Source organism: Sturnira hondurensis, unplaced genomic scaffold, assembly GCF_014824575.4.
Source record: "Sturnira hondurensis isolate 20B ecotype Veracruz unplaced genomic scaffold, ASM1482457v3 Scaffold0021354, whole genome shotgun sequence".
Classification (NCBI taxonomy): domain Eukaryota; kingdom Metazoa; phylum Chordata; class Mammalia; order Chiroptera; family Phyllostomidae; genus Sturnira; species Sturnira hondurensis.
The window spans coordinates 20,122,100-20,143,548 of NW_028093985.1; the positions used below are offsets into that span (position 1 = coordinate 20,122,100).

Genomic DNA, 21,449 nt, shown 5'->3' on the forward strand with positions numbered 1-21,449 from the left:
ATTGGCATGATTAATGAAAGACATATTTATTTCTTAAATTGTTTAAAAGTACATTTACTGGGGTTGGAATCCCAGCCCTGCTACCATACTGGCTGCATGATTCTGAGGCAAGTCACTTCTCTGTGCCTCAGTTTCTTCAACTATAAACTGGAGATAATAACAGCTCACATGCACTGAGACTATACTATATTCAGCTACCATTTTTCAGACCTGAAAGTTTTGAACTCACTTATCCTTATGACAACCGTTTGAGGTGGGTCTTACAATTCTCCCCATTTTTAGAGGGGGAGAGACTGAGGCCAGAGATGAATAGTGACTTGCCCAAAGCCACACTGATGGAAACTGCAAAGCCAGGACTTGAATCCCAGAAATCTGGTACCCAAATACATCCTATTAACTGCAGGACACACTGCCTATAATGGGTTGTAGGGTAAGTTTTGGATATATAGTAGGTGATTAAAAATGAAAATTATTATATAAAACCACACTTAGAGCTAGGGTACCAAAGGGTGGAGTAATAGAAAAAAGTCAGTAGACTTGGAATGAGAAGTCTTATGTTTTAATTCCATACTGCCATACACTGTCACCTTGAAAATCTTGCTTCTGATTCCTCCTTTATAAAATGAAGGGATCAAACGATTCTCTCATAAGCTATAGCTACTTAGTTCATATGACTTAAAAAGTGAATTCTGTTTCTAGGCAATTACATAAATTGTACTTCTTTCATTTTCATTAAATTAACATGGCAGTTTGATGATGCTAGCATCAAAGTCATTGGGAATAACAAAATCTAAGAGTGCACTGTATTAGCAGATTGGCATCACACATTACAGGATGACTGCTTATTTGTTTTCTAAAAAGGAGTACAGTCCCTGTGAGGCATATCCAGTCCCCGCCACCTTCTCCACAGGAAGTGCACCAGCGGGTTTTCTCTCGTCTTCCCACTGGGTTCAGCCAACTGAGGACAGCAGCAGGAGGTTGGGGGACGAGGGGAGAGTGAGGTGCTCATTGTCCTGAATCCTCTTTGCCTAGAAATAGCTCAGTTGTTGCAATCAAGGCCACAGCTCCCATCCAGTGATTCTCTCTGTGGCCTCAGCTCTCTCTCTCTCCAGTTTCCACTGACACCTCCAGTTGCTCCTGTAGGCCTAAAGGTGGTAACATCTGTCTACATTTGTTAGCCCTTGTTGGTTTCCTTGGAACTCTCATAAATAGTTTTTTTTAATCTAATTGTCCTGATGGAACTTACCATATGTTTCCCTATAAAGACACTGACTGAAACAAGTCAAGATTCTAAATTCTTGCTATTGAAGATAACCTTTGGCTTCTTAATATAACACATATGTAATTCTTTTCCTTTTTAAAAACTGTTCTTTGCTATGAAATGAAGAACTGCAGAATTTAGAGGCAGGGAAATTCTTCGCCTATATTTACCTCCTCCTTCTGTTCCTTGAACAAGCACTCAAAACCAAATCCTTCTAAATCAGAGCAGAGAAAATTAGATTTGGTTTCAAAGCTATTCAGCGTTTCCATATACCCCTCCCCCATATGTATGGGTTATCTTCAGTTATCATTTTCTAGGACTCCAAATCCTTTGACTCATTTGCAATTCATACTCAAGTCATTCACCAGACTTCTCATGGAGTCCGTTCTTCTTCTGGTTGTTGAAAGGCCACCTCATTTACACCAAGTGATGCAAGGCTCACATTAAAAGTGCTTTACCTCCGACTTTGGAATTATATGCAACTCCGACCCCACACTTGCGATTATTTGCTTGCATGGCAATTTCTCCTGCACATCTGGTCCCATGTCTGAGGATGAAAAATTAGGAATTACAAAACATAAACAAAGACACACATTGGTCTTGCACATGAATCCATGGTACATGGACACATTAGCTATCTGTCTTCCTTTTTTCTGGTTTCTTCCCATCAGCGTTAGATGAAGTGTAGGTATCACATGGAAGGCACAAGTATGGGAGCCAGAGTATTTGTGTTCAAATTATAGCTTCTGACACTAACTAGTGGTGTGACCTTGGGTAAGTGTCCTCAAAGGGTTGTGACATCGCATGAGATACTGTGTGCGGAGTACTTAGAACAGTGGTTGGTATATGGTAAGACCCCAGTAGGTGTTAGCTATGGATAGTATTATGAGCAACTCTGACACTCAGAAATTGTTTCCAAATAGATGGCTCTGCTCCATCCCTCCCAGTAGTGAAGTGGCTTCTCACTTGCCCCCGCCCACTAGGAACTTCCTTGGATTAGGTTATCTTGGACCAGCTCTAGGAGAATATGCTGGAGCAAAGTCCCCTCTCCAGATGTCCTCCTCTCCGCTATTCATACATCAAACCAAAACATTTGCAGATTTTCTGGTACCAAGAGGAGCTTGAGATTTTTAGAAGACACTACAGACTAATTGAAAAACTCTGATTGGGACCAGAGGCCTGAACAAGATTGGGTTTGCAATCAGGCAAAAAGGGTAATTCATGATTTCAGAGTATTTAAAGAACAAAAAATCCATCTCTAAAACAGACCAAAGCCCACTGTTAAAGCATCCATTCTGAAATTCTGGGGATAATAAATTGTTTTTTCCCACCACTGCCCTGAGCCAAGGAAGGCCTGTAAATCAAGAGAACTTTAATGTAAATCTGTTTATCTTATGACCCTATTGCATCGTACAAGCCCCTGGGAGTATGGTGAAGGCTGTTGGGACCTTGGAGGAGCTGTTCCCCAGACCTGCTGACACAAAGAAGGGAAGGAAGGTTAGCACAGAGCAACTCTGTTGGCCAGCTACCTTTAGAACCTATCACTCTAGCCATCTATTAATTTAGCCTGGTAAGGAATATAAAAATCCCAAATTAATTGGGTCATCTAAAAGAATTGTTTCACTTCTCTGGTTTTCCTGAAGTACCAGAGATGATTTCCCACTAAATGATATTCCTGCTTCTTCAAAGTATTGGATAGGAATCCTGAGTCAAAATGATATAATTATCTTTAATTCTCAAGGTCTTTCCTAGTGCAGTGAACATCTGCTTTTTGTTTCCTAGAATTTTCCCCTTTTGGAAGTGGCCCTCCCTCACTCTTTGTGGAGGCTCTTTCTCCCAGGTAGCTGTCAAGGATTAATGCAGATTCTGGGGAAGTGATATATATTTTTTATCCAGAATCTTCAGCTTTTAAGTTCCATCTCAGCCATACAATCTTGTTGCCAGATAAGATTCTGTTGAGAATGAAGCTGAGTTGAGGAAAGCAGCACTGGGAGTTGGAGACAGAGTGTTTGGTGTCTTGATGGCATATTACTGAGCTCCTGGATTTTACAGTGCTTCTGAAGCTAGAGCATCTCTTGAGTGAAAGTGTTTTTTTAATCCTCATCCAAGGACATTTTTTCATTGCTTTGAGAGAGAGAGAGAGAAAGAGAGAGAAGGAAGGAAGGAAGGAAGGAAGGAAGGAAGGAAGGAAGGAAGGAAGGAAGGAAGGAAGGAAGGAAGGAAGGAGGAATTGAGGAAGGGAAAGAAAGAAAAAGGAAGGAAGGAAGGATGAAGGAAGAAAGGAAGGGAGGGAGGGAGAGAGAGAGAGAAAGGAAAGGGAAGGAAGGAAGGAAAGAAAGAAAGAAAGAAAGAAAAAGAAAAGATGCAAGAGAGAAATAGTGATCAATTGCCTTCTTCATACATATCCTGACAGGACCAAACCTGTGACCTGACCAGGAATCAAACCTGGGATCTCTCAGTCTACAGGATGATACTCCAACCAACTGAGCCACACTGACCAAGGCTGAAAGTTTGTTCGTTTATTTTTAATCCCCAAATTACTTAACTTTGTTAGGATTCTCTCTCTTGGAACTGAAGCTAACCTGATCAATACACCCATTTTCTAAGAAACATGTTCACAATGAATACGTAGAAAACAACTTCTTTGATGGATTAGCCCTCTTTGCCCTTCCAGGAGAAATTCAGTTGCCATCCTCTGGGAAATATACTCCCCAAAGTCACCAATGCCTCTATTTCCATTTAAATAGTATGGAAGACAGGGCCCAGGGCAGCAAAATCTCTAGGCTGAGCCAACAGAATCAACCTGTTGGAAAACATCCCCAGCATTGTACTGCTGTCCTAAAAATGAAGCCATGTGACATGACCTATTACTTATCTCTTTCTATATACTGAGGGCTATAGTCTTGAAAGGTGTGGTGGGAACATGCTACAAATAGAGGATGATATTTTTTCTTCCTCTTATCCTCAGTTCCAGCCTTGGGAAGAAGGGAGACTTTATCAGAGTGGTTCTCTGTCATTCTTTATAGACCTGTAGCTTTTTTCACTTTCCTTAAATCAGGCTCTCAGATCAAATAACCCTCTATCATCTTAGAACAATGGTAGTAACTGGCATTTAAACATAATGATTTTTAGAAAATTATTCTACAAGATAGTTTAAAGACTACTATTATACTGGTTAAAACATCCCTGTCACATATATTATTTAACTAGAAAAATAATCTGTAATTGGTATTGAAGTACTGAATACAGATTCATGCCAACCTAATAGTAAGAGTTACCCACACTTTTAAGATTTTATTATTTAGTGATTCCTCTTTTGATTTGCAGAGGAGAATTCAAGTGCAGCTTCTATTAACCTCATTTACACAGTAATGAAAAACAGCAGCAGAACAGGTAGTTCAGAGCAATAATTCCCTGGGGTTGGGAGATAATAGGTATCTGTTATAAGGCTAGGTAAAATGGGGCCATTCACTTTCTAAATCTGAGGGATTTCTGACAACATACTTGAAGGATAATTCTATTTTTTTATAATACCATTTGCTAAATGATGAAGCAGCTACTACCTTTTTGGTTGATAGTCAGGAGGACCCTGAGAAGCAGTTGCTTATTCTGTAATTTTTGGAGAGCAGATTCTGAACTGGCTAAGAAAACTGACTTGTCTCAGTTTCTGCTCCTATCTATTGCATGGTATAATTCTCGTCATGCTGATTTTTCACGGAAAAGAGGTCCCACCTTAGTTGTTAATGAATGAGAAGCCTTGGTCATCAGCAGCAGCAGCAGCATTGCCATTATCATTATCATCATGATAGCAAACACTTAACTTTTTTAATGTAGCAGGAACTATTCAAACCAATTACATATATCAACTCATTTAGCCCCCATAACAACCGAGTGAAACAGATAATGTTTATTATCCCTTTTTCATAGATGATAACACCGAGGCACAAAGAAGCTAAATAATTTGCTCAAGGTCACTTAACTATTACGTGGTAGATCTAATGTTTGATCTAAAGCTAGCTGTGAAGTCTGTACTCTTTTAACTGTCTACTCCACACTAACTGTACTATGTGGGAGATACATGGCAGGCTCTGCTCTGAAGCTCAGAATTTTCAGGCACGAAATAAGCACAATTATATAGGCTGCTTTCTTAGGGGACTTTGGAGCTCTGTGAGTTGGAAGAATTATATTGAATTGGCCAAAAAGTACATTTGGTTTTTTCCCATAAGATGGCTCTATAGTGCTTAGTTGTCTTTAACTTCATTTGAAACAATTTTGTTAGATAATATTGTCATAGCTGTCATATCAGCATGCATTTTAAAAAGATAATTAGTGAATTTTTGTCTAGCCATTTTAATATTGAAGATGGAAGAAAATATGCAACATTTTGGGCATATTATGTTTTATTATTTCAAGAAAGGTAAAAATGCAACTGACACATAAACAAAGATTTGTACAGTGTATAGAAAAGGTGCTGTGACTGATAGAATGTGTCAAAAATGGTTTGCAAAGTTTCATGCTAGAAATTTCTCATGGACAATGCTCCAGATGGGGTAGAGCAGTAGAAGTTGACAGCAATCAAATGAAGACATTAATTGAGGACAATCAACATTATACCACGTGGGAGGTAGCTGACATATTCAAAATATCCAAATCAATAAAGTTATTGGTGAAAATGGAAAATGTTTTCTTTATTTTATGGAAAAAACTAAATTGGCTTTTTGGCCAACCCAATATTATAAACACTGTGTTTATTATAACACTGCGATGTGAGAGTTCCCCTTTTGAGAGAGAAAGAGGGAAGTCTGAGTCCCTTTTCTCATAAGTAGAATGACACTAGAGAACAGCAGTTCACCAGATATCCATCTACGTAGCTGTCACCCACATTGGATCTGGGCACTGACGCCTCCAGCTAACAGTCTCCTCTGCTACACCCATGTGGCTGCAAGCATTTTCCCTCCGACTCTTGTCCAAGGGGGTAAGGTGAGGGTTGTCATTTTTACTTGATTCCAAGACGGGTGCCCCTTTCTTTCAAGCACTTATTGCCATTTTCTTAGGAAGTTCTTTCCAGGAGAGTAGGAAATGGATGTCCTGTCACGCACTTTAAGAGACAAAATAAAAAATAGAGGCAGAGAGGGGTGATGTCCTCACGACACTCTCTGGTAATCTGCAAAGCGATGACTGCCAGCCGAGCTCACGGCACGGGGCTGTGCTCCAAGAGTGGACATTGCCCCCTGTGCACCGCCCTGGCTCAGAAACAGCTGAAAGTTTATCTGGGGACTGTGCTCTAAGTTCCTTAGACATCCCACTTTCCTCCAAGGGCTCTCCCTCACCATTCTTGTTACACTGTTACTGGAAAGTTCCAACCTCTACTGGGCATTTGCAGTTAACCCCTTTAAGAAATGAACCCTGGAAAAGTCAGTGGTACTGAAAGAAGCAGTGTTTTGGAACCCTCCCAAGTTTCCTCTTCTCCCCAAGGAAGAAATAGACACCCAGAAGTTGAAGCCAAGTCCACGAGCCCAGCTGCCCTTCCTGGGGTTTGTTGGCCTTCTGGTGGGGGTACCATCCAAGAAACAACAGTAGGTCAATTACAGCATCAGCCACATGGGAACTCTGAGAGAGAGAGAGAAAAAGGGAGAGGAAATAAAGGAGAAAGAAAGTGAGAGAGAGAGGGAGAGAGAGAGCACTTAATTGGCCTGAGCTGGGTCATAGTCCAAGAGAGAGAAAGCCATAGGGAGAGCAAAGGGAAGCAGTATACGTGGCATCCACAAAGAGTTTTTTGTTGCTTGCTGTTTGCACCCCCACTTGTAAGCAGCAAGCCCTGATTTTTCCTTGGCTTTGATCTGTGTTACTGCAAATCTCTTCTGGGGGAAACGAATGAAGAGGGAAGTGTGAATGTCTCCTTGAAGTCTGAGATATGTCACCGTGCACAAAGATGAGCTGCAGGTGGGCACAGAGACCTGAGGCCACCTGCCTGTATTTACAGGACGAAGCTTCTTTGGGCTTAGGGGAGGCTAAACAGTCTCGCCTCTGGGTTTTTATTTGGCTGCCTGCTTTGGCAGGTCTGGCTCTCGGTCTCCCTCACCATCTCGTGGCTGCTACAGAGAATTAATTTAGGAGGCAGAAGTCATCTTCTCTTTCTTCCTTTTAGTGTTAGAGTACCCAGCAGGGGCTCTGGAACAGGTTGCTAAGTAGTCCAATGCCCCAGAGACTGTTGAATTTGAGAGCCAGGCCTTGGGCTACCTTTCTCTATCTGGTGTCAGGCCATGCTCTTCTACCGAAACTGGTGAGCATGGCTGTGGCTACCGTAGGCAGTTGTGGGGATCTCTTAACTTGGGCATCTCTATTTCTTTTCATGACCAACATTAAACACATTGCTAACAGTAGAAAGTTCATAGCAGATTTGGAGGGCAAGAGGGTGTGCTGAAGGTTTTTAGTTTTTATGTCCCAACACTTCATTCCAAAGCTATAACCATTCAGTAACATTTGAGGGGAGTGTTTTATAATAAAAGAAGAAACTTTAATTGAAATATGGTTCTATAAGCCAAAAAGAATATAAAAACAGAAGTTTGGGTTTCTGTTTTAAAAGCTGCAGAATATTGTGGTGTGGATGGTGTGCAGGAACGTTTCTGAGAACTCAAATAAGATAAAAGCATTTCAAAGTATTAACCCCCCCTCTCCCAGTCCGTGTTTACTCACTTGTTCTCATTTGTGGGATCATATCGGGGAAATGGATCGTGGTCATTATCATTAAAATCATAGCTAGCCTCTGGATCCTAAAGGGACAACAAAAATAACACTGCAGCACCATAAAAATGAAACAGCACTCCCCAAGCCTCCGACCCTATCCTATGTTCATCCAGGCTGAGAGCTTGGAAGTCCGCATATCAGAGTTTCTGGCCCCATGGCTGATCATTTATTACAGCCATAATCCAGGCAGAGACAGAAAAGTGAGCCGGCATCTAATTCTCAGTGAATGTCACCAAACCAATAGCTCACAGAAGCCCATAGGATGTTAAAACCAGAGGAATCAATTCAGTTAATTCAACCACATCGTGTCTGAAATGAGTAAATTGAAGTTCAGAGAAATCGAATGACTTAACCAAGCTACAAAGCTTGTTAGCAACACTTTGACACCCTTGTCTCTTATGAATATAGTGCAAAGAGGTGGTTCAGGCCCACAGTGATCTCCTTTGGCTTCCCCAGTTATACTAAATAAACTCGAAATCTAATTAAAGAGGGTGTGCTTAATATTTTAAACAAGCTTCCAGGCTCCACCCGCTTTTCCAACAATGTTGCTACACCTAAACATCTTCCACATAGGAATTCTATCACTGCTCCTGCCACTTCTCTGTGTTTTCCATATCTTTTAACGCTTCTTACGCTTTGTCTCTTCTCTTCCCTTTTCTCTCTAGGTGCAAAATGTGGATGAATGGAAAGGATGAGAGAAAGACGAGGGGCCATCTTAAAGACGAAACACTGATCTAATAAAGGCCCAAGATATTATGGAGAGCTTCAAATACAAGTAAATACTGTTCATTTACTTATTTCCCATTTCGAAGAAGCTTTTCTTTTCTCAGCTTGTCATTTTGGTGCAGTTCATTGCATGTTTTGAATTTGCATGTAAGGAATTACATTCACGTAACTCCGCAGTGTGAGAGGTACTGACCCATACGGGTGTGAGGAGGAAGACTGAAAATATCTCAGGCATCAGACTTGATTTGTTTGGTTTCATGCCACCAGTTCTGAGTGGTGCAGAGTCTGAATGGCTTTTAATTATTTCGTTGGTGTAAATGCCTTTTCCCATCACCAATGCACATGTTTTTGTACAGCCCTTAACTCCACTAAATTCTTTCAATGCTCCCTGATACAATGAGTTTATATGGGCTGGTGGGGAGGTGAGCAAAGTGGCGATACCTTGGCCCATCCTTCTGTGGGCCAACATCCAAGCAGCCTGCCGCTTCAGGAAAGGAAAGCCTGAACTGTGTGCCTGTGTAAACAACTTAAGTTGTAAGTCATGGGAAGGTCCGGACTCACATAATTGGCATAGATGTCTGTGTGATTCCACTCCAAGCCATCATCCAGTACAGTGATAACAACTCCTTTGCCTGTGATGCCTTTTTGCCAAACAGGTATCACATGGAGATCCAGCTTGGGCAGGGATGCAGTCATCCTGGTATCTTGCTGGTAAAGGAAAACAAAGAAGCATTGGTAAAATAATAATCAACTTGCTGCAAAATGAGAACTGAAGCCACAGTCTGGGGATCCATCTTTCTGTTTCCTAGGGTCACTCTCCTCTTTAGAAGAAGGAATTAGGTGAAATAAAAACAAAGTTGAGGATAGGGCCAAGTGAATCATCAGAAAGCTGCTCTTTCCCCAGTTGTTCCAATGGAAAATCACTTAAAAGAATGAATCACCCTTGTCCCTTCCCTTTGAGCTGCATGGCTTCACAGAAGCAGTTTGTCCCCAAGTTTCTTTCATATATAAAGACATGCTTGAGCTTTTCATCTACCTAAGGTTTATTGGATATCCTATGTTTCCATCCCCCCTCCCCAAATCCTAAGCGTCTGTTGCCATAATACACCTACTTTATATTGTCTGGTTCCAAATCAGATGGATGTTTTTTATAACTTTTCTAAAAGAAAAGGCAGAACCTGGAATGCCCAGGAGGTTATGGTCTCACTAGGGCTTGCACTTTAACTGTCCATTTACAAATATGAGTGGTTTAGAGAGCAAATATCTATGAGAGGAGTTTTGGAGTTTTCTTTTTCCAATAGTTACATCATGTGTGGCTGCAGGAGAGAAGAGCTACACAGCAAAGCATCTGAGAGAGATGCATTAGAAGAGAACCAGATTTCTGGGATCAATAAGGAATTGATAAATAACAACAATCAAAAGTGTTAGTGAACAGACTGCCCCCTGGCTGATGCTCTTCAGAAACAGGTGGGGGGAAATAACACTTTACTAACCAAAATGAATCCGAATTACAGGAGGTTGGAACTACACACAGATTGTTAGATAAAGCCAGGGAAGAAGGCCTTTATGTCTTCTTCATAAAGAAGAAGCCACAGGAACAATCATAGACTGTGGTTGTTTAGAATAGGGCATCTGGAGATATGAATTATGACCCCATCACTAGTAACCATGTGATTTTGGCAAGTTATTCAACTCACCAATGTGTCTGTTTCTTCATCTGTTAAATGGGCATAATTGCAATATCTACAACATAATTTTGTTAGAATTAAGTTAATGCACGTCAAAGACTTAGAATAGTATTTGGCACACTGTAAATGCACAGCTCGTAGCTAATGAGTCCTTCTGCAATGAGCAAGTAATGCTTACGTTGAATGGAATACTACTTGGCCATAAAAAAGAAGAAAGTTTTATGCTTTGTGACAGTATGGATGGACCTGGAGAATCTTATGCTAAGTGAAATAAGCCAGTTAGAGAAAGACAAACGCCATATGATTTCACTCCTGTGTGGAATCTAATGAACAAACTGAACTAACAAGCAAAGTAGAGACAGACTCATAGATAGAGAGCAGGGTAATAGTTCTTGGGGTGGGAGTTTAGGGAGTGGAGGGATTGAGCAAAAAGAAAAAAGGATTCATGGACAACAGTGTGGTGATTGTAGGGGGAGGGGAATATAAAGAGAATAAATGGTAATGGAAAATACAATAAAAATGTAAAAAAAAAGAGTCAAAAGGAATGGATCCCCTTCCTCATCCATTATGTAACAAACATGTCTTAGCTTATGGCTGTCCTCAAAATTTATCTTTTATAATATTCTTAAAACTTTTATTAACATATATTACTAATATAGAGGCTTTACATTAAAACAGAAGGGAGAATACTTTGCAGGCCAGCAGGAACACTTATAATTTCTCTACTCAAAACCCACCTTCTAATAAGGACTTGGTAACTATCTTAAAGGTAGAATGGTGTGCAAGAGTGGACATCTGCAAATATTTTTTGTTTTTCCTTGTGTTCACTGCTTTAGCTTTGTTAAGAAATTCTTACCTGTAAGCCTATAAGAATTGACACCCAGAGGTTTATATACTGAATCATATTTACTGTATTCTTTGGGTGATTTAGAGGGCTCTGATCAAATGTGATTTTTGACATGAATACTATTTTGGAACCCCTAATTTGCTATACACAATCCTTCTGCACTTACTCCAGGTGAGCTTAAGAAGAAAAGAAGGCAGCCCTGACTGGTGTGGCTCAGTTTGCTTGGCATTGTCCCATGAAGCAAAATATCACCAGTTGGATTCTCAGTCAGGGTCACATGCCTGGGTTGTGGGGTTTGGGACCCCACAGTCAGGATTCTCAGTCAGGGACCACATCCCTGGTCCCTTGTATTCATTTGGTGAATACAAGAGGCAACCAATCGATGTTTGTCTCTCGCATCGATGTTTCTCTCCCTCTCTTTCTCCNTTAAGAAGAAAAGAAGGCAGCCCTGACTGGTGTGGCTCAGTTTGCTTGGCATTGTCCCATGAAGCAAAATATCACCAGTTGGATTCTCAGTCAGGGTCACATGCCTGGGTTGTGGGGTTTGGTCCCTGGTCCCTTGTATTCATTTGGTGAATACAAGAGGCAACCAATCGATGTTTGTCTCTCGCATCGATGTTTCTCTCCCTCTCTTTCTCCCTCCCTTCCCCTCTCACTAAAAATAAATAAATAAAATATTTAAAAGAGGAAGAAGACAAGAAGGCAACAACCCCTCCTCTCATAGCATCTGGAGATCTGTGTTTCAGCCATCCTCACCTAGTAAAGAAGATTCAGATCCTGGAATAGCCCATCAGCCCAAATCTCTAAGTAAGATAGCCCTCTGCTGAATTTTTTCATCATTAAAAAAATTATCTACTGTGCAGATGTAAAAAAATAAATAAGCAGGGTCCTATGCAGTCCTTCTGCAGGGACTTACCAAGTACCACTGCTGATTCCACATGGGATCATTGAAGAGATTTAGTGCTGAGTCTCTCAGAATGGAACGTTTACTTCTCTCCTTTTCATACTGTTGTTCAGCCCATATCACCTATAAGAAGTTTCATAGCAAGAAAAATGAACAGTCAAGTAGCCACCTCTGCATCATGATCTTTCCTTCAGCACCTTTCCTATCAGAGTTCAGGCAGCTCCACAAAGTTTTTGTTTAACTACAGATCACACCGGCAGGTCGGCAAGAAGGGATTGCTCACTGGGGAGATGAACATTTCCTCTATTACAGTAAAGTGTACCTTTAGGGAGAGGAGAGGAGTCAGTGAACTGGTGATTGCCTCTAATTATTTGCACTGTGATTACAGTGGAAAAAAAAGTTCTGCCTGCTTTCATCAGCAAATGGACCATAATACCCATTTTTTATATTGAGGTTCCAGGGCTCTGTGGCTGAAAATTTGTCCATTTTCATGGAAGGAGTCAACAAGCTAAGAGATCACTGAGATTGTTGTTATGTTGCTCTTACAGCTTAATTTCTCTTTCTTTAAGCACAAAAGGTAGAAATCGCAAATGTACACAAGACAGGAAAGGTGCTACGTCTTTGCAAATCTGAAACCCTGGCTCCCCTGTGCTTTAACCTCCTGCTTAAGAGTATTTAATATAAGAAACAGATGCAGGGTGATGAATGGGCACTACTGGCCATGCACGCCACCATTAATTTAGTCTCATGTATTATGCAAAGAGATCTGACAGCACAAAAATTACCTGCCCCACATTTACGGCATAATCCTATTATACTTAAGGTCCTGAGAGGCTGAGGGGTTGCCTTGTGGTTATATTCATTATGAGACAATACCCTGCTCTCCTCTTGCTGGGCAAAATGACTGTCTCCTATCCTAACACACGAGGACAGTCCAATGTATGGTAGGGTATTGTCAATGTGAGGATACTTACGGATCAGATGCAAAAATAAAAACTGAACAATAATTTGCAATTAAAGGATAAAACCATCTACTAACACTAATTTTTCAATTAGAAAAACACTGGGAACCTATTTTAAATATTAAAGGGGCTTGAGAGCTAGAAATTAGTCACTATAATTTATTTTTAAAGTGCTTGTATTTTCAAGATTAATTGTTTTGGCTTAAAATACCCAATACCTGGAGTACACTGCCTGTATCTGAGTCCGTCTTTGAAAGTGGACTGCTAGGGAACAAGTACTGGTTTTTGAGGAAGAGAGTAACATACAGGTGGAGATTTCATTAATAGTCTTGTAAAGATGGAGGATGGCTGCATTTCAGAGGGTTAATTTGAAGGATGTTGTCACCATTAATAGAACCAATGAAATGACAATCAAAAGCAATTTTTACAAGTGGACTATAAGAAGAGGCATTCTGCCTCCTGATCACATAAACATCCAATTATTGAATACAGTGTTGCAATCAGTGTCATTGACTCCAAATCCCATATTAATCTCTATGAGATTAATGCTCTCTATGAGAGCAGACCAAATTGAACGGAAGAAATGAGTGGTGTCTTTATGTTATGTACATAATAGGTATAATGTACTTAATTGTAAAGAATCCTTTTGATTTGGAAAGATCATTAGTCCAACATTCCACTGGTCTAGGAAAGACCTAGTCCAACATTCCACTCAAGCTTCTATGGATTCTAGGATTTTTTCCCTACAATTAATTTATTCTGTGGATAATTTTATAGGATCTTAAAGACTTTTTTCTTATAAAGTTATGTTAGAGAGTAAATTCTTAGCTCTTCTTCATTATTTCTCGAGATATCTCCCAAAAATCCACTTCTAAGGAAATATCTAAAGAATGGAACAGGCATCTGTTCATTTTAGTGTAATTAGTTTGAGTAGTAACAATAGTTAGGTATGCTCCACTCTGTCCAGTTTTGCCCTGTGAAGATAAGAAGGGGGGTCAGCTTGATTCCTTGTGCATTAATGTCAGGCATACATTTAGTAAATGAGGAAATCCCTGTTGTTTTGCCCAAGGACTAAATCTAGCCAGAATCCTGGAAGCTGGCCTACTTTTCAGAGTCCACAGATAATAAACCATCTGCCTTGGGATGGTGAAGGAAAGACTTCACTGCATCAGAACCTTTTAAAGCAGTGTTCTGGGCTTCTGACTTGGTTTCCTGCATCTAGCTATTTACTTGAGTAAAAGCAAGCAATGGGTGTATATGACACCCAATGGGTTGTGGTCCTGGGACAGCATTCTTTGTCTAGGTATGGTATGTTTTTTTTTAAGATTTTATTTATTTTTAGAGAGAGGGGGAGGGAGGGAGAAAGGGAAGGAGAAAAACATTGATGTGCCAGAGAAATATAGATTGGTTTACTCTCACACGTGCTCAACTGGAGACCTGGCCTGCAACCCAGGCATGTGCCCTGACTGGGATTTGAACCAGTGACCCTTTGGTTCATAGGCCAGTGTTCAATCCACTGAACCACATCAGCCAGCGCTGATTGATTTTTTCACATTTGAACAGTATTAATGCAGATCAGGTCATTCCCTACCATCATAATCTCTCTTATTATTTTTTAAATTCTATACTTGCAGAACAAATAAAATAGCAAATTATTTCACAGATTTTGAATTACACAAACTTCACCAGTTCTATTACCTTTCTTTCACTTAATGCTTTATTTTCTGGGAAGTTGAAAGGTTGTGTTCTCTCTCCTACAAAGCTTCTATAATTCTCTAGATTGTCCCAGACAACAGAAATCATGTATTCAGGCCCTGATTGGTGTGGCTCAGTGCATTGAACACTGTCCCACAAACCAAAATGTTGCTAGTTGGATTCTCAGTTAAGGCACCTGGGTTACAGGCCAGGATTCCAGTTGTGTGTGAGAGGCAGCTCAATTGATGTTTCTCTCCCTCTCTCTGCCTCTCTTCTCCCTTTCTAAAAATAAATATATAAAATCTTAAAAAATAAATCATGTATACAGATATCAGGCCAGCCATGATAAATTCCATCAGTATGCACGTTTTCTAAATAAGGCAACATTGTTATGCAAATTGTAATGCTTCCAATATAATCAACATTTCTATCCATATATTTGCTGACCTTAAAAACAGACTTCAAAAATCAATAAATATATTATACACACATTCAAATTGTCCCCACATCATTTACCTATATTCATTCTAGAAATATCCTACTGTTGCCTAATCATTGAATATGTATTCAAACCAGGATAAAGAAGAGATCAAATGTTTTGGATCAAACAACATAATACTTATGATAACATCCTTCTTGTGAAGACATGGATTTAAACCTTCCTCATAAACACTGGTTTCCTATACAACCAAACTAAATATATAGAAATAGCAGAATGTTGTTTTCAATTATATTAAAATGTTATTAAAAGCAGGGTTCATGTATTATATTTCTTTGGCATCCACACATCAGATACTGAAGTGCTTGATACATAATAGGCATAAAATAAAAGGTTGTTGATTGATTGCATTGTCACATTTTTTAATTAGTGCTGCCACTCTATTTTCAATATTTACTTTCCTGCCCTTAGACTGGGTTTGTGAGCTCATATTATTTATACATGTAATCTTAGTTAGTTCAATCCAATCCAGTTATTATGTGCATTTACAACCCTATGGAAATAACAAGTAACACACAGATAAATAATCCTGATCACGATAAAGAAGGATCACATTTGTGAAGGGCTCTTGCTCTGGCCGGCAGTCCTGGAGAAAGCAGATTAGTCAGGTGGGTGTGAAGACAGTGCTCAACACTTACACGGTCATCATCAGATAATCTCTTAGTGACATGAAGGGCACTCCTTCGAGACCTTCGGGGATGGTTTTTATGTCTGAATAAGTAATGATTTTCAAGTGATCCAATCTATAAAAGAAAAAAATTAAAATTAAAATCTACTTTTCTGGCCCATATATAACATAAGTACATATGGGTCAGATTGAAACCCAACTAAATTAGAGACAGCTTTATCAAGCCCATTCCTTGTACTTCAAGTTAAGTGTTTTCCTCATGAGGAAGATACCGATAGAAGCCATTCCTCTCGTTAGCATGTTGAGGGGGACGAGCCTCATGAAGTTATCACTTGGGCTCCCATTATTTTGGGGGGCTGGCAGTGCTTCTGTTTCACAAATTTCAGAGGAACTCCACTTGTTTTTCTATGTGACAATATTGTATGGGTAGACATTTCTCTTTTAAAAGCCAATTTTATCAAATTCATTTTTCCAGAGAACACTAATATGCAGAAAGCAGGCAAACCTTTTGGGTACTATACGGTCAGGGCCACATTCAGCTACAATAATTTGTTATTGTTATAAAGTGTAATCATTGAATCCATAGTGATAATTCTTATAAGCTACGAGTAGTGACCATTAGACTTTTCACTAATTAAGGCTTTGGGGGGAAAACCGGCATGCAACACTTAGGACCGGTGTAAACTTCTCTGGGTGGTCCTGGCCAGGTAGCTTAGTTGGTTAGAACATCATCGTAATATGCCAAGGTTATGGGTTCCATGCCCAGTCAGGGCACAAATAAGTAGAACAACAAATCAATGTTTCTCTCCCTCTCTCTCTCTCCCTCATTCAATTATAAAAACAATAACAACAACAATAAAACAAACCTTTCCTGGATGACTGTCAACACCTTTGGTCCATTTAGAACTATATTTGTTATTTTTTAAGCTAGTGTCTCTATCAAAATAATACTTAATTTGAAGCTCTGTATTTCTTTTTAAATTAAAAGACAAGCCTTCTTTTTAAATTAAAAGACAATTAATTGACAATGGGTTATTTCTGAAGAATTATATTTTTCAAATTGTTGGTTCTCATCACCTAGAGAAAATTTTAAATAGAGATCCTTAGGCCCAGCTTGAAGCCTGAACCTCAGGGAGTAAATCTGTTGTAAGTCTTGATTGAGTTGGGGAGGAAAAACCCACTAGTTATAAATAAGATCACCAGTGCTTAGCTCCGTTCCTGTGATCAAACTGGTTTTCATGCCCCTCAATCCTTCCTTTATCCTGAGGCCTTAAAGAGCTCAGGATAGTGATGCTATTTGTGTGAACACAAGGAAAAATAAGCAGAACCAGGAAAGCATTGTTAGCTTTTTTTTTTTACAAAGAACTGTTATTTTTAAAATGTTTGTTAGTAATTCCATTTTAAATGGAAATGCCTAGAGAAAATTTAGCATATGCAAATGATGTGTGAATAAAGCCTGTGACTATGTCATCCCTTCCTGGAAGATCCTACCAAGAATACTGGCTTATTGTTTTTTAGTTTGTAGATTTATATTTTGAAAGGCAATTTCCATAATGAATGGTCCAGCTTTGATATATGCTTGGGGCTAGTAGGAGAGAAAAGGAAGTGGAATTTACCTTTTGATCTCTCCCACAATCTCCTTCCACACAGTTATTTCAAAGTGTTGTTCAAAGGATAAGAATTAAGTCCCTAGTTCCTCCCCACCCCCATAGGACACAACAGATTTCCATGATGCTCACAGCACACTCCAGTACAATTCCACCCACTATACCCTCTCTTCATTAGATACTCACAATTCCTTTCAGTTTCTAAATTACTACTGGCCAGCTTTCTTTGTATCTCCCTGTTTCCCACAAGCTGTTTTCTATGACTGGAGTGCCTTCTCCAATTTCATCATGTTCTCCCATCAACCTTGTACTCTTTTTCCTAAACACTGTGCAAAAGTTCCCTTCTTCCTACTGTCTTCTTTCACCCCTCCCCAATTCCCTTCCATATTCAATCCTTCAATCAAAAAATATGGAGACTCTGTGTACAACTATTACTAACACAAATTACATGCAGTTACAACCATTTGTTTCCAAACCAGTCTCTTCTAGATTCTTGATTTTTTTGAAAGCGTCTCTTCCTCCCATTAGTCCTCAGCCCTTTGCACAGCGACTGGCACAGAATAAGGTCCGAGCAAAAGCAAAAGTCTTGATCTGCTTCTGGGACACAGAGATCAATCTGTGTACTGACTTTCCCGTGGGGCATTTCAAAGGCAGTTTTGCTCATAAAGTTGGAGAACGAAGCCACTGGCAAACGGATAGCGCATTCCCCAGTGGATTCGATCTATGGCACAGCTTACACCCACACCGATTACTCATCTGTGACTTCAGCCGCGTCTCTATCACCACCTCCAGAAAAAAAGGAAGGAAAAAAACCGCGCCAAAATGTTTTACAACTCCCTCCTCCCCCGCTTCAACTTCCAAGGCAAGGGGTGAAGGCTGATTCTAAGCCAAGGAAAAGGAAAAATTTTACATTAGAACCCACAACCCCTGGGTTTCCACGGAATTGCACCAGCTAAGCAGCCCTCCCCTGGTCAATGCCTTAAAACCCCTGCCCTGCCCCCAGCTATCTAGTAATCTAGCCCTCACTTGGAGGCAATAGTTTCCCTCACAAGCTGAAACCCCAGGGAAGCAATTATGCATTTGGCTGAGAAACAAGAGAGAAATAAATCCTTTCCCCACAGTCAATTCTGCAGTTTGACCCTCTGGGGCGGGCGCGCTGACCAAGCAAAGTTGTGAAGCTTGGACTTTGCAAGTTTTGGGTGAAAACCTGGGGCTCCAGATAGAGGCGTGAAGAGTTGGTTTACGTCTTTTACCCACCTCTTCTCCCGCGGGCTCCCAGGCCACCCCGCGCCCCCCCCCCCAGCCTCTGGGTCACTAGGACCAGAGGTTGGCGCTCTTCCAGTGCCCTGGCCGCGCCCCCAAAGGCTTCCAGTGAACACCTCCAAACCCGTTTAGTCCCTTCCATCAGGACGTGGGTCTGATGCTGCCATATTGAAAAGAAGGAATCAGCTCCTGACGCAGACTAAGCTGAGTCTCAGGGGACAGATCGCACACTGCCGCTCTGGGGGCGCCTGGTTGGTAGCAGCCTGCGTGTCTCTCAAGTTCTGTGAATAAGCGTGGAGGGATTTTTCTTCAAACCGTGCAGGAACTGATTTCAATTCCAGAGCGCACAACAGCAAGAATAAGCTCAACCCAGCTGCAACGGCTCCGTTCAGCCTGCCTGCGCCCAGCCCAAACAATAAATAATGCAAACCTTCTCTCTCCAAGCCTGCTGGCGCGAGAGCCGAAGAAGCTACTGCTCTTTACCACGGGGCTCAGGGGAGCGCAACCTGGGGCTTACACTTGGGAGATCGTGCTCCGGTCCCGCCAGTCCCCTGGGGCCCCAGAAAGTTTCTTGAAAGTGCAAACTCTTACCTGACCCAAAAGGTCATAGCCCAGCTCCTCGGCTATGGCCGAGGCTGCTTCTGGTCCCCCAGGGATCTCCGCCGCCCATTCGTTCACAAACTGCCTCTTCGCTTTTACACTGTTCAGTGCACACCAAGTGCAAAAGAGAACGAAAGCAGTACACTGCAGAGTCCAGGCTCTTTTCTCCATGGCTCACACTCGCTTGCACAGAAGTGGGAAGGAGAGGGAAAAAGAAGCAAGATAGGAGAAAAGCCAGAAAGATTCACTCCTTCCACCCTCGGGCTCTGGCACTTCTCGCCCCGGTTGCTCTGCAAGGAGATAGGAGAGACTCGAGGAGAGGCTGGGCGGTGGCGAGCGCTAAGTGCAGTTCTTTCGTCTCCCGGCTGAGTGGAGCCCCAGCCCTTCCCAGCTGGAATGGAAATGAGTGTTTACACGTCAAATCTACGAAAGCCATCTCTTGACGTCAGATCTACCTGGACTAAAATCTGGATGGTATTCCTGGCGGGGTGGAGAAGCGGCTAAAATAAGTAGCGAGGGATTATGAAAAGGAAGGAACCGTTTGCTGGGATCAGTTAACTATGTCCCTGTCGTAAATTCTGTAGCCGTGAGAAACACCTTCACGTCTCAAAGAGAAGTGCCCCCACTTGAATGTAACTACCAAGAACCAGAGGCTAGAAGTGCAGCTCACTTTCCTTCCCTTTTGTCCGTTTTCTTATATTTACTTGATTATCTACTGTGTGGGGGAAAGGGAGGAGAGGGATTCTTATAATGGCCCTGGGGATGCCAACCAGCACCCGCTATTAAAGAGCAGGTCTGGTAAATCTTTCAAATCTGATTGAGGCTGGAAGGCGGCAGGAGGGAAGCTTCGACCCCCCAGATTCTGATCTAAATTGCCTAAGAAAATGAGCACTTCTGGAAGTCAATGTTAGAGCAACGTCTTTAAAAATGTATTTTAACCCATTCAAACCACCTTAATTAACAAGTTTACTTTCTTCTTTCTTTCCTCCATCTCAATCTCAGGCAAACAATATCCAAAATTCTATTCCAGACATTGCAGAGCCCAGTATCACCCAAATGATTAGGCACACGATTTTTTTTTAAAGAAAATTATTTTCTTATCAACCGGGGGCGGGGGGTCAAGGGATCCAAATGCTGTTGTGTTGACTCAAGGAGAGAAAGAGCAGGTTTCATTAACTCTGAACGTTCCATTTTTCCTACATTAGAGCATTTACTTTGGTGTTGAACTGAAGCTGTGCCATTACTTTTCCATAAAATGCACAATGTGTTTTTGTGGAAGGATGTCTTCCGTGGAAAGAGAATAAGCAAATGTATAAGTGAGCCCCGCACGCTAGGGAAATGAGTTTAGTCTGCATTGTTGGAGCCTATTCTGATCCTGAGCGGTTGAGCCTGGCGGGAAAATCCCCGGTATGTAGTATTCAGCACCGAGGAGTGGACAGCGCCAAACGCACTTGGTTAGGCGGGGCCCTTCCTTCGGAGCCCCAAGGACTGCCTCCGTTCTGCAACTGGCCAGAACCAAGCTGTGTTTCTTTTGTCCTGTGACCTTTTTCTTCTTTTAAATAGAAAACAGGAAATTGAACGCAGAGAGAAGTGTGGTTTAGATTCATGGTCGTGACTACTTACAGGGAACTCAGGGGAACGTGTTGGACTCAGCCCAAAAGTAAAATTGCAGAGGATCAATTCGCATGTGCAAACGTTTTATTTTTTTTCCTTAAAAAAAAAAAAAAAACTTCCAACCGCGGGGGGGCGCAGCCTATTTTAGAAAGAGAGAAGAAAAGGGATAAGATTAGGAAGAAGGCACATTAACTTGTAGAGAAAGGAAGCAAAAGATATCCTTTGCAGGAAGCAAATGAAACTACATTAAGTGGAGAATGATGCTGAGTAGTGCTCATTATTCATTTGCCTCCATGTTTGCAGAAATGTGGGAGATGATCATTTCTTTAAACATAATACTTCTCAATAAAAACAAATGCCAATGTTAATAAGCCACGTGATGCAGTTAATCGTATCACAATAATGTGA

At 41.1% G+C, this 21,449-nt stretch overlaps 1 protein-coding gene across 1 annotated transcript in view; it reads right to left on the minus strand.

Moving 5' to 3' along the window:
* PCSK1 (proprotein convertase subtilisin/kexin type 1) overlaps positions 1-19,838 on the minus strand; it is a 42,300-nt gene extending 22,462 nt beyond the window's left edge. The window contains exons 1-6 of the mRNA XM_037032278.1: positions 19,419-19,838; positions 15,968-16,072; positions 12,186-12,296; positions 9,296-9,442; positions 7,958-8,034; positions 1,720-1,808 (exon numbers count right to left, since the gene is read on the minus strand). Of these exons, the coding sequence (XP_036888173.1) occupies positions 1,720-1,808; positions 7,958-8,034; positions 9,296-9,442; positions 12,186-12,296; positions 15,968-16,072; positions 19,419-19,598 (709 nt within the window). The 5' untranslated portion in view covers positions 19,599-19,838. The remainder of the gene's footprint in view (positions 1-1,719; positions 1,809-7,957; positions 8,035-9,295; positions 9,443-12,185; positions 12,297-15,967; positions 16,073-19,418) is intronic.
* Between the last annotated feature and the right edge of the window lie 1,611 nt (positions 19,839-21,449).